Source organism: Lygodium microphyllum, chromosome 11 (assembly GCF_053477565.2).
Source record: "Lygodium microphyllum isolate KBCC chromosome 11, Lygodium_microphyllum_v1.1.10, whole genome shotgun sequence".
Lineage (NCBI taxonomy): Eukaryota > Viridiplantae > Streptophyta > Polypodiopsida > Schizaeales > Lygodiaceae > Lygodium > Lygodium microphyllum.
The window spans coordinates 102,516,825-102,531,021 of record NC_141145.1 but is presented as its reverse complement, the minus strand read 5'-3'; the positions used below and the strand labels follow the sequence as shown (position 1 = coordinate 102,531,021).

Here is a 14,197-nt window from a genome sequence, read left to right as displayed (position 1 = left end):
CACAGGTTATCTTAGGCTACCCGAAGGCAGCTGCATCACAGTCTGACATGTTGTGCAGCAATGCGGTGCCCTCAATGCCATACCTCCTGCGCTTCTGGAAGACCGCATCACATTCGATATGCTCATTCATGGTTCACGGAATCAGACCTCCTAAGCTCCTCGAACAGCATTGCATCACATTCTTGTCTGCTATGTACGCTGAAATGTGCCTAATTGATCCATACTGCTATGTCTTCTAATCAAGGTGTATTGCCACAACATCAATGTGCGCTGACTGCGCTGATACATGTCTTCGTTCACCAACCACCTATTGGTCTTTGTGCATGAAGTGCTACACTAAGGCTCCGAGTCATGGCTTATTTCACCAGCCATCTGCTGCTACTCATATCTCTGCACATTGGGACACATGATGACTCTATGTCATGGCCTAATATACTAACCATCTGGAGGTATCTACATGCCTGGAGTTATGCCTATGCAATGACTATACAAGATGGCCAAACTATTGCCATAGTAGCACCTACTCACTCGTGAAGTTGCATCCTCTAATTGTCTTATTGGGGCTGTCTCGGTGCTTTGGACTGCTCAAGTCTTGTGTGTGGCACTATGATGGCCATAATAGTATTACACTTTGGGGTTAATGCACTCCACAAAAGTGTTAATGCACTCCATGCATGCAAGAAGAGGCATCTCATTAGAAATGGTATTCAGCTATGATCCAATATGTAAAACCTAAACATACTTGGTTCTTTTACATGCTTTATATTTGCCTAACCTGAGGCACTCTGGGCATAATAATAAACTTGCTATTCTATACATCTATCTTAGATTGCTGTTCTCCATGCTCATAAATAGTTGTGCCAAACGATGACATGCCTTACCAAATTATAACACTAACACCTTTGTCTTCTATCCTTGTCTTCTATTCTTCTTGGATTCCTCTATGCAATCCCCTAGGAGATGGACTAGTAGGCAATTCTCACATAATTTCACTTTTTGTCCAATGGTTGGAGTCATTAAGTGTAGCATCTAGCCAACTCGAACAAGGTGTATTGTTGGATATGGTAACAGGGGTGGCAACTAGGTATCCCCTCTAACACCTACAACACAAGATAATTTGTATTAGTCCTCACTAATAATCTTCGTACTAGGAGTGACGTCTCCATATTCTATAATGTACTTGGTTCTTTGATTTTATTGGGACAAACGTTTTTATATTTCTATATCTGAGTGACCCCTTCCATGGGCTTGTTTGTATACCCCTCGTAATGCGCGAAAGTGATTCGCACAATTATTCTTATTCAGTCGCATCTCTCTTTAATTGTCTCTAAAATGGATTGTGGCATTGAGAATGTGGTTTTGTACTTTTATTGCTTTGTTATAACATGCAAATCTGTGATCCTAGAAAGTGGCCAATCTGCATGTCTTTCTTGTAGCTTGTTCCATTAGTTAAAGAGTTTATGCTCTCTCACATAAAAGAGTAGATTATAATGTGGTTTAGGAATATGTGTTAACATTTTAAGAAACTATAGTAAGAGGATTTAATTTTTTCATGAACATATCTTTTGTTTTGCCCAAGGCTTTAATATTATCTTACTTCAAAATACAAATCAATACTTGAAGAGGCAAAGGGTGAAGCAACGTTAAAGAATAACATTTAAAATAAATATAAATGATCCTACAATAATTGAAGAATATACAATAGTTGAGGTTCTTAGAGCTAGGGGACCTTTTTTGAAAACAAAGTATGCCATGCCTTTTACAAAAGGCCATAGAACAAATAGCACCCATAATACACAAAAAAATTCTCCACCAAGGTCTTCTAACAACTTTGTTAGGGATCCACCTCTCCTAACTAGACCTATAACTATTGCCAGTAAGTTGAGAAGAACAATTGTCGTAGGTGGAATGAAAAGTGGTGAAGTGCTGTTCACCACAAATCCAACATTTTCGTTTTTTGTTATGGTTTCATTTGCAATATAATGATCATTGTCTTGAATATATTCTTGAGCTTTTGATGTCAATTCATTAAATTGCAAAACTTTGGCATTCTTTGGGGTGAGCACAAAGGTAATCGTATCTGATAAACCCATCAATTTTTTAAAGACATCAAACACAGCAAAGACATAAGAGGATATGCTTGATATAGACTCCATTCTTTCTGTGTTCCACCATTCTTTCACCCCCACATCCACCAAAATGTTCTCATAGTAGCTTGCCCCATATATGCAAAGGAAAAGGCCCAATGGCACCATCATGCTTGTACTATTGACCTACATCAAGAATAAAAATAATAATTAAAGTTGAAAAAACTTTAAAAGTAATGATACATGTAACACACACCTTATTGATATCATTATTAAGCATCACAATCTCATCGACCAATTATTTAAAAATGTGAAGGATGAGTATATGCCTTACCTTTGGTAGAAGAGATGTTTCCAAAATTATGGATAGTGCTGGCAATGTGGAATATGTCATGAGAGGGAAGCACACAAGGGGAAGTGTAAAACACCATATATAGGCTATTCTTTGAAGAAGTGTTAGACCTCCATTCTTGTTGAAAAGTAAGGGAGATTGTGGACCAAATAGCACCTCTAGCATTCCCATGGTCCACCTTTTCCTTGTTGTTAATGCATCCTCACTACTTGTGGGGAAGCCTCCTAAAAAGGATGGAGGTGAAGGAGAATACAAGATAGACTTCCATCCTCGTCCATGAATGCTTTGACCGGTCATTAAATCCTCTGTTGTTGACCCATATATCCATCCTATCTGTCAAGTAGGCCACAATAATAGGAAGCTAGTCAAAGAAGATTTATGAGTTGTCTAAACCTATGATTTGGAATTTCCATGGCATTTTCTCTAATTCATAATGGAAGTTGTTAAAGTTAACTTATTTCCAAAAGCAAGGTTAAGATTTGTAAAATACAATTCGACCTTCTTCCCCCATTGGGTTCCATCCTCATAAGTGCAACTCATCAACTTCTTAGCCTCCTTTTTAAATTCAACTTGTTGAGCTAGCAAGTTACTTGTCAAATGCCATTTATCATTTCTAATATTTGCAACACATGAATGGCAAAGTGAAAAAGAACTTCCAAACTTTGACATAATCTCCTCATAGTTCAAAGCATCACCTACCACACATCAACAAGAAAGTCCATTAGTTACGGCTACTACAATTGTAACAAACACATCAAGAAGTATCATGAAAATGAAGATAATGAAATAAGCAATGCCCATGTACGAAAGGAATGTTCTTGTGTTTAACCATGTACTCTATCCTTGGAAAACAACGTCCAAGCTTCTTAAGCTATAATAATATTAATAGTAGTAGTAATAATAATAACAATACTTACTACTCTCCATATTTATTGGTTTCCAAAACTTTCCTCATCAAAATAAGCAACCCAAGATCTTTATGTTGTGTTGATAGGCAAAAAAAAAGAAAGATTTGAATGCACATTTTATTTTCTCATTTGTAACATAAGTACTGGGTATTTGTAGATGTGTACATCTTAAAGGAGAACCTCAAAAGAAACACCAAATTAGAAAGAGTCTCATGTTGTCTATCATGTTCTCTCCAAAAAGTTTTAAATCACAATTCTTTAAAAAAATGATAAAGCATTTAAAATGACAATCCTATTGATATGTGGTGCTATCTTTATTATTTTCTTGATTGCAATTATTTCTTCATTCATGTATTTCAAGCACGATCTCTCTTGAAACTTTTAGTTTTTTGAGCTTAGATCCCAAAGTGTCAAACTTCAAGTTAGTCACATAGTATAACAAAACAACTATATAGACTAATGTGAAAAAGATAATGTGCCCTTTTTCTTATCTTTTGCAAGTGTCCCCTCAATGGGAAGAAGATTTAAAATTGAACTAGCTATTTACCAAATCCTCAATGAAAATTTAGTTAGTTTTTCTTTGATTTGTGAATGACAATTGTGTTAGTTGATAGAATGATGGATACTAATAAACATACCTTTATTTGTATTTTGAAGCTTATCTTGCATGGAAGTGGAAAGCATTCAAAGGCACATGCAAATAGTCTGATGGATTCTAGTCACTCATCATTTCTGTGCCATTATTTTGTCCTTGTAAGGTCACATATGTAAGGTCACATGTACCATGTCTCCATGCATATTTGCTACTTGTGTGGCAATGATGTCCATGGTAGACCTTGTCTAGCCTCAAGTAGGATCAATGTTTGTCAATTTAGACATAGTGGCATGGCATAGGAAAGATATAGAATGTTAACAATGTTACTCCAATATCTTTCTTTTTGTATTTGATATTTCATCTTCATAAAAAACTTTTGTAAATGTCACCCTTCTATAAATTATCTTATTGGGTCGAAGTGTTTGTTATTCATTCAAAGCTATTTAATAGCAACAATGAATAATATGACTCAATGGTCATGAAAGCACTAACTTACTATTGAATACAAATTGTTTTGCCTTAATTTCTTATGGATCACAATGACGGGCCTTATGATTTTGGCCATAAGACCTACTATTAAGAACATGCATATATGCTAGTGTCATCTTTTCCTACAATTATTTAGTTTTCTTTGACAATTTTCACATTTTTATTGAAATTTAGTATCCATTTGCTTCATGTTGAGCTAGTCTTATATCCACTCAAGTTTTCTAAAAGCTCTTTTACTCATTATAGACACCAAATTTTGTTTTGTAGCTATCCTTGTCTTATAGGTAATAGATATTGTGTGGTAAGCCCATAAGACTACATCCAAATACTAGTTGAATTAATGCCAATTGCATGGACTATTCTTTACTACATGCCTTTCTTGCATTCTTTATGGACTCAACATTTCAATATGCCCATTTCCCTTGGGTTATATGCTTTTATATTGTAATGGAATACATTTCTATTTGTCAACTTACCATTAAAATTGATTGATCAAATGTCCTCCTCAAATCACAATGTGACAATGTAGTGGTAGCAAACTTACAATTTTAGCTTAAATGGTGCAATGAAGCTTTTTGTTTTTTAAGGACATACCTGATTAGCTATCATTCTATCTCTTTGTTATGGTTGGCATATGCTCTACCATGTGTCCTTTTTTGGGTCAAATTCTAAATAGCTCCATACAAAATCCATATTAGATGTGCAAGAGCTACTTAGTGTAGCAACAATGCTAATAAAGACTACATAGTTAAGGTTTCATAAAGTAGCTCCATGTTTTAGTACTCATACAACTAAGCCTTTTCTTTCAAAATATATTTTGCTACCCTAACATGGGCTATGTGCTTTTGTTGTTAGTTGACACATAGGTCATACATCACAAAATTTTAAGAATATCATATGATGATTCTTTCAAGGTTTTACTAGCTTCTAGTAACCTCTTGTGAAAGCACCTCACATTGTTGCATAGTCTACTTCACAAATTCTTTGGAAGCAAAATTACTTACTTGAGTATTAATTTGAAAACTTGGTAGCTCTACCCTCCTATAGCACCTAAGGGAGGTTGCCCCTCATTCATCAAGGCTGATAAAATGGTTCTATCTGGAGAATCCACATCATCTCTTTCAAAAGAGTACAAAATTCCTCAATTGGATTGATTATCATGTTGACATTTACATCCATACACTACATTGTAAGCTCACTTCAACATGTGTAGACACACATATTGTTCTCATATTGGTCAGGGCCCTTCATGGCTTAAAAGATTTCATATTTACAACTATTGGGGCATCTATCCACAACTCATAAGTTTGTTAAGAAAGTTTCAAATTTTGGTAACTTGTAGATAGCACTACCAAGTAGGGCTATGTTTAAAGTGATTTTTTATTTGACGAGATAGGAATAATTATACAAATTATGGCATTCAAATATGGAAGATTCACTCACACTAGCTCATGATTAAAGACAAGATTTCTTTTCTAATAGCTTTTGGATCTATTTAAAGTACACTTACTATCAACTTGATCAATTAAATATAGTAAAAGATCAATTCAATCTTATGATGAGAAATTTTTTCCCTTTTCCGTACCATAAATGGACCAAGCAACTATGGGACTGTGTAAAAGTGTCTATGTATGTTTTGGTACTCATTAATTGGATATGATCACTTATCTTACATGTAGCTTTGTATGCTAAAGTGAAGTAATTTCAAAGATGGGGATGTCGTATGTTTTAGAGCTTCTAATATTTAAGATATTTGATGCATGTAGTTCATTTTATCTAATAGATGTTATTCCCCTTATATACAATTCTTGACAATTAACTCGAACATTCTAGTAGATCTAGTTCTCAACACATTCACAATGGAAGAAGTTATAGCCTTAGGGTGCAGAAAAGTGGTGAACATCTTAAAAATAAAGTAGAGATTTGTTGATAGTATTCTCACATTTAACAAATTTTCAATATAAGAAAGTGAAAGAGTATCTATTGGAAAAAAAAAAAGAATTGAATGCAACACATACCGTTTGTCCCAATGTCATTAACTTTCCAAGTTGTTGGGGATATTCTTTCATACAATGATTGCCTCCTGAAAACACAATTTGTGCCACAGTATATGGCTCCTTGAAGGCCATCTATACCCCTAAGAAAGACCTACAACCAATTGGCATGTAGCAGTTACATGTTTGTCACTAGGATGTCTAATTGTCCTCAAGACATAATGGTTTATTAGACATTAGCATGCCTAATTTTCCACTAAGAACCATGGTTTAGTTAATGAATGTTAAACACACAAGTTACTTGAGGGTCATATTCCATGAAGAAGTAAGAAATGGTGCTTTAATATTGAATCAACACATTTAGCCTTTCCATTTTGGGCTTACTCAAGTAATTGCATGTTAGAATATTGGTGTACTTAAGTGGATGAAATGATTGATACTTACCGCCATGCCTGCTGTCATGTTATTCCCATATATGTCATCTTCATCTACTCCGTCAAAGGCTTGAGGAAACTGCACAAATCCTGTGTCATAGCTAGTTCTAGGATCGATGAAGAAGCACATGGCATAGAGAAGTGCTTTGGGATCATTAACATACACGTCACAGTCTAGGTTCAATATGTAAGGCGCATTGGTGGTAATCGCTGAAACACGTGTCTATAAAAACCAAAGAGTGAGATGAGTTCCAATACATAGTTAAACTCTAAAGAGTGGAAATAACATGCAACAAGAGTGTCCTAATGAATGGAAAAGCATGCGACTGGATATTGGTTACCAATGCATTCTAATGAATGGCAATAGCATACACTGAGAGTCTAATAAATGGAAAATCAAGGCAATAACATACAATAAGAACCTAATGAGTGGAAATGCATGTACGCCATGGATGGAAAGGCATGGCAATAACATACAATAAGAGTCTAATGAATGGAAAAGGATACTATAATTGTATGTTGGTTACCAATGCATTCATAGCCCCTGCTTTGAAATGGTGTTTATGTTTAGGATGCTTTTCTCGAGCTATATACACAAGTTTTGGTACATGTGTATAACCTTCTCCATTTGGCTCTATACTTTTGCTTGGAAGAATCACCTACATAATCAGAATATTCAATGTCAACCAAGGGATTCAACACATCGTGTTGTAGGAAACTTTTTAAGATAACATTTTTGGAGAATAAAAGTACTTCCACATCAACCTTTTGCTATAAAGAAATGATGCAAAGAATATTATTTATTTTGAAGAACTATGTGGTTTTTGTATTTACATTACCTCAAATATAGCTTGATGGTTCTTCACATCATGATCCAGTTGCCACTCAAATTCGGGTATTTTGGTTTTTATCTCCTCCAACAAAACTTGGCTTGTCTTGTCTTTATCTTTGTCGTATTCTACTGTCATGCTAGTTATATGTTTTTGTAGTGCTTCATATTGTGCCTAATCACCACCAAACAAACATTTCAAAGTATCAACACTCTTGAAATACCATCCTTCAAAGCTCCAACCTCTTAATATGCCAACAACTTATTAAACCCATTTTTGCATGAGTTTAGTGGTGTAGGTGTGCACATGTGAAGAAATGGTATTGATCATCTTGAAATAGTCATACTCTAAAACTGGAACCTTTTCCAAGGTACAAACATCCAACCAAATTTATTTCTAAGTGTGGGGTGGGCATGCATGAGATAACTATGTTTGTATGGAAAATTGGGATAATCTAACTAAATTCATCATACTTCTTACCACATGAGAGTGAAAAAGGTTTATTTTTTAGTGGATGATGTTTTTGTGGATAATTAAACTTAATGGATTGATTTGATACAAAGTCAAGTCTGGTGGTGTTTCATATCTCCATACGAACAATATTAGAAAGAGCTATCATTACATTTTCTCTTAATCTAATTGTAACAAAATGTGCATATTTTTATATGTAGAATTTACTATGAATGAGATTTTCACATTTAATGCTCTGCCCCTATTCACATGACACATTCAGTTGTATGATCTATGAACACACACACACACACACACACACACACGCACGCACGCACGCACGCACGCACACACACACACACACACACACATGTATAGTATATGTATATACACACATGTGTATATACATATATACATGTGTGTGACAACATGTATGTACTATAGTGATGTATATACATTATATGTATATACATACATGTGTATATACATATATACATGTGTGTGTCTTTATACACATTCTTCTAAAAGGGTCAATGCTAGGGAATATTGGACTGTAACAAAGTCCTTTAGACTATGTGTAAATGACTTTTTGAATTGAAAGAGGTTTCAAGTAGACCAATAGGCGAGGGGGTGGTGTGCACTTTTGTATATATTTTGTTCAACTTGCTCCACTCACTCCCCCCCCCCCCTTCCCTCAAACACTTGCAACATGGCCCCCATATTAGGTGGCTTCTATAGGGTATCCAACAAGTGAGAGGAAATAATTAAATGTATTTTCCTCCATGCAACTGTGTGAAGACTATTTGCACTTAAAAGGTGAAAGTGGCATGCTGTTCGATGCCATGTGATATTAGCATGTTTGTAGTTAGAGCAACCCACCCACCACTGAATCCCTATAAGACCACTTGCCCATCTTGGGCTATGGTCTTATCTTCATTGCACAACAGATATGATTTAGAAATTAAATAGCTCTTAGAGAATGTGACCAATTAAGGCTATAGGAATTTGCAATAATGCTTTTGCTAGGACAAAGGAAAGACTAGAGACCGATAAAATGTGTGGTGTAAGGTTTAAAAGAATTACCTTCATGGTTTGCCAGTCTGGATCACGATGACGCGGATGGTGGCCGACGTGTCTGAAGTAGGGGCCGGGTGCACGTGGCATGACGTGGAAGGTATGGCAAAAGGTGACCCATGTGTGAGAAAACGTGGCTGCTTGGAGAATGGACCACAAGGTGAGAAGCGAGGCACCATCGTCTGACACGTAGCATGCCAGGTTGGCACCGGGGTCAGGGTAGTCAAGAGCCAAGACAGACAACACAGTGTTGACTGTGATGATGGGTGGCTCCTTGAGAGGGTCTGCGGTGGTCACAAACACATCCACTCTAGGAAGTGCTGCCTCAGAGGACCTACAGATCATCATTACACCAGAAATTTGACGCTAGTTAGATATCTAGATCTATAATTACGTCTTATTTCAATGAAATTCGAGTTGGTTAATATAACTTCTATTGAGAGAGAGAGAGAGAGAGAGAGAGTGAGTGAGTGAGTGAGACTGTGTGTGTATATATGTAAAGGGGGGGGTGTGACATGCTAGGTTACACTTGTGTGTTTACACACAAAATTATTATGTATTAATTAATAAAAAATACCCTCAATTACAAACAATTGGACTTACAAAAGATGAGATTTTGGCCAGAGATAATGAGTTTTAGGTATGAGAAAGAGAGAGAGAGATAGAATCTCATACAATATTGGATATCCCATCAAATTTCCGACTTGATCGGGTATCTCGAACGTGGCCCAAATCTCATTTTCTGTAAGTTTCTCAATTTTAAAGGTAGCTAATTTTCTTGAAATACCTTTCATTTATGTAGATTAAGACTATAACTACTGAGAAATTTTTGTAAATTTCTCAAATTTAAAGGTAGCTAATTTTCTTGAAATACCTTTCATTTATGTAGATAATTCTCTTGAAATACCTTTCATTTTTGTAGATTAAGACTATAGCTATTGAGAAATCTAAGTATATTGTACATAATGTTAGTGAAAAATTACCTGCATCACTTGAGCAAGACACGTCATCATAGGAACTATGCTAAAGGGACATGACTTAAAAAACATAGACACAAGTGTTTATATGTGTATATGTATATATGCATGTGTATATGTGAGAGAGAGAGAGAGAGAGAGAGAGAGAGAGAGAGAGAAGGGAGGCAGGTAAGAGGAACAACGCCAAATGCTTGCTTTGTATAGAGAGAGAGAGAGAGGTAGGTCTGAATGTGGTAGGTATAACCCCTACTGATTTGTGTGTGTGTAACCCGTTCCATCCTACTATCGCATCGATCAGTAATTTATGTTTGCAGCGTGCACAGTAAATTCTACATCAAATTGATATATTCCGGAGCCTAGCCTTCTATCAAGGGTCTCATCAAACATAATCATCATCATGCACAACGCGCAAATTGCATCGTACACGCTCCGCAGTAACTTCGAGAAGACACTAGCTGCGTTCAGGAAATGATTAGTACCTGAGAAAGGAGATTAATCGGTCGGGATACGCAGCACGCTCGACGGGGAAGAGGCGTGTGATGAGGCCTAGGTGGGATGTAAGGCCCAGCCATAGCTCGCAGGTGAGGGCCAGGAGGGCGAGCCCCAACCCAGAACCATGGATATGGTGATTACACGGATGATGATGCTGATGGTGATGATATTGGTTGTAATAGTGAGCCAGCACAGAGGTCGCCCTGTAGCGCAGGAAGAGAAGATAAGCGGCCGTCCTCAGGAGCAGCACCCCTTTGTGGCTCCTCTGTGACTGCATATACTTGCAGGCTGCCACCTTCTCATGCAAGACCACATCATTATTGTCAGTCACACCACCGCTGCCATTCATATTCCCGCAGCCTCTTGCTTCTGCTGCTGCTGCTGCTGCAATTGATACTGATTTTGAGCCAGGCTTGCCTACATCCGCCATCACCGCCGCGAGCTGGCTCTCCTTCTCCCTTAGCTTATTTCAGACAGACACTGCTCAGGCTTGCATATTAATTAACGCTGAAGTAGTGACCTTCTGCAGATTGATAGTTCTTCAGCTTGATGACTCTCCAGTTGCCCCTCTACCTTGGGGCTAGTTAATCATACTGGAATACAAATCATATACTGTACGTTGATATAAACTCCTAAGATGCTCCTTCTTCTCTCGAGACTAGCTTGAAGATACTGACTGGAACAGATCCATACGATGCAGACGGATCATTCTGTCTGTAATTCAGCTATCTGAAGCTCCAATGAAGCTCAGCTGCTGGTCTATATGCAGCTTGAGGAAGCTAGTTTATGTTGGAAGAATACTAGCCTTATAACAAGGCACAAGTTGGCGAGTCCAAGATGAATGCTAGCTCCACTTTTAGGTGAGACCACAAAAGAGAGAGAGAGAGAGTGTGTGTGTGTGTGAGTGTGTGAGTGAGTGAGTGTACTGTGTGAGAAAGACTTGTGCCCTGACGAGAGAGAGAGAGAGAGAAGGGGGGGGGAGACCAGCGAGAGATTGTGTGAGACCTGCCGATACTGAACAGAAGCCAATGCAAATCGAAAAATCACATGGGCCATGGCCATATTGAGGTTGCATTCTTTAAAGTCATGTATTTTATGGCCATACATCATGTGATGGATCGGCATGTTGGTGTGTGAGAGAGACAGCGTTTACGTTGGAGCTTCCAACCGGCCAGGCCATCATTTCGAGATTGTACTATCTAGACTCTAGAGGCAGCGTTTTGTCGGCAAGTAGGAGAGACAAAGACGTAGCCTGTAGCGCGCTGCGCCTGTGTAGGCTGTAGGTGTGTTCTACTGTGTGCAATGTTTTTTCTTATCCCTTGGGACTAACGGAGGCTCAGAACCCCAATGATTCCATCTCTCTTGCGTGCGGAACAAGGAAACAGGGGTCAATGATTCTCTCTCGAGTCTCGATTCCTGTCAAGGATTCCAGAATCCAAACTTTCTTCACAAAAATCTGCTTTTTCTTTAGTGGAAAGGTGGTAGGACTATGGATAGTGGGAAGTAGAAAGAGAACCACAAACTACTTTGAATGAATGAGCAGCGCCCACGAGATACTCTCAAAGGACCGGTCCTACCTAGATTACCTATGTGACATGATCAAGGTATTTCTTGCTTTCTAGCGCAATGTTTAAGGATCGTTGAGTTCGCTATCATTCTTATCTTTAACATGTATCACTCGTATTTGCTATTTGCATTGATTTGCCCGGATCGGTCCTACCTATATTACCTATGTGACGTGATCAAGATCTTTCTTGCTTTCTAGCGCAATGTTTAAGGATCGTTGAGTTCGTTATCATTCTTATCTTTAACACTTATCACTCTTATTTGCTGTTTGCTTTGATATGTCTCCTTTCCACGTGATACTCCCAAAGGATCGGTCCTACCTAGATTACCTATGTTACATGATCAAGGTATTTCTTGCTTTCTAGTGCAATGTTTAATGATCTTTGAGGTCGTTATCATTCTTATCTTTAACACTTATCACTCTTATTTGCTGTTTGCTTTGATATGTCCAGTGTTCATTTTTTAAGGGCTAGTCCGTATTTTCTCCTGAAGGTCTCTCTATGATCTTGCCTTTCCACTTGAAGGTCACTTTTTAAAATATGGCCTTCGAATTATGTGTGCAATAAATATTACCTTTCAAGATTTAAACCTTGTGTAAATAAGCTTTTTAATCAAAATCACTTAACAACGATAAAATTCTAATTCATATGTAAGATAACTTTTTCATTCAATTTATACTATACATATTTAATTTAATCAACTCTATTATGAATCATTGATATAGCCTTAGTAACCAAGCATTGGGCAGTTAGATTAATACATTTATTTCTAATACAATATACTAATTTTTAAAGAAAAAAAGTGCAATTCGAATGCAATGCTAGAAAAATTTTGCCCTTCTCCAAGAAGGGCAAATTTTCTCCTTTCCACCTTCTTCTCTAGACCTCTCATTTAGCACTCTTGAAATCAATAGAGATGACAAGTGTATGTGTACAAGCATTCATGCACATGTGAGATCACTATCTCGTTCTCATGCTAATACTATTTATCTTTAATCATTTGTTCACTATTGAGATTGCTCATGATTTGTTTTAGATTTATAACTTGCACCTAATGTGTGAAGCTCATAGTATCTCTTCAACCCTTGCGAAAGTATTGTATGTCCCCTTAACTTCGAACCTAGAGATGATAGGCATGCTTGCATTTTGTTGGGATAGGTAGGTGGAATTGCTCAACATATTGGAACTATATGGCAGTCAAGAATTTGATACTACAAAGGATGAGGGGAATACCAACGATATCTAAGATGAAAAATACATGCAAGTTTGTTTTAAATATCAATCCTCGCCATTAGAATATGTATCGGTAAAAGCCTTAATTTCTTATTACAGGTATGAGTGCCAAAATAAACATTGGAGAAAGTATCATGAATATCATTTTTTATGCATATACTGACAGTAATTTCAACATTTGCAAGAAAACCTTTTCGACAAATATATAGACACATGCAGCAAAGCCTTTTTAACACATATAGCAACCTGTGCAAATAAATAAAAATAGCAATAAACAGGTCCCTTGTAGGGTTAAATTTGTAATGCTATCCATGTTCTATTATGATGTCAGACATGGATTACATGTTTGATATATAAATGTATTACAAATGGCTAAATACAGTACAAAATTAGAAAATTAGCACTATTAAAGTTAGTTCATGACTATTATACATGTAATACAAATGAATTGTCAATATTCTGTGCCTCTAGGTTGCACATACAAAGCTCGCTCTCTGTAAAGGGTTAATTGTTGTAGGCCATGAGGATCTCCACATGAAGATGTACACATAGTGCATGGGGTGAGAGGAAGTCCTTCCAAGTCATGACTTCAACTCTCAACAATTTCTTATATGAACCATTTTACTAGATATGATAAACTTGCAACTATAAAAATCCCATTACATGCAATTATATGACTCTCCATGCTAACATGTAACCACATACCTAATATATATA

The 14,197-nt window shown here is 36.9% G+C and overlaps 1 protein-coding gene across 1 annotated transcript; it reads right to left on the bottom strand.

The window, feature by feature from the left end:
- Nucleotides 1-1,621: 1,621 nt before the first annotated feature.
- Nucleotides 1,622-11,442, bottom strand: LOC148029173 (cellulose synthase-like protein H1). Its single transcript, XM_087687926.1, has 9 exons — nt 10,670-11,442; nt 9,223-9,547; nt 7,699-7,863; nt 7,387-7,518; nt 6,870-7,082; nt 6,450-6,579; nt 2,938-3,134; nt 2,422-2,772; nt 1,622-2,273 (listed from the first exon to the last, which is right to left on the bottom strand). The coding sequence occupies exons 1-9, from the start codon at nt 11,110-11,112 to the stop codon at nt 1,644-1,646; spliced, it is 2,586 nt and encodes an 861-aa protein (XP_087544052.1). The 5' UTR covers nt 11,113-11,442; the 3' UTR covers nt 1,622-1,643.
- Between the last annotated feature and the right edge of the window lie 2,755 nt (nt 11,443-14,197).

Coding starts and splice junctions, on each gene's coding strand:
- LOC148029173 (XM_087687926.1), bottom strand. CDS start 11,112: ATGGCGGATGTAGGCAAGCCTGGCTCAAAATCAGTATCAATTGCAGCA. Junction 9,548..10,669: donor CGATTAATCTCCTTTCTCAG/GTACTAATCATT, acceptor GATGATCTGTAG/GTCCTCTGAGGCAGCACTTC. Junction 7,083..7,386: donor CAGGGGCTATGAATGCATTG/GTAACCAACATA, acceptor TGGTTTTTATAG/ACACGTGTTTCAGCGATTAC.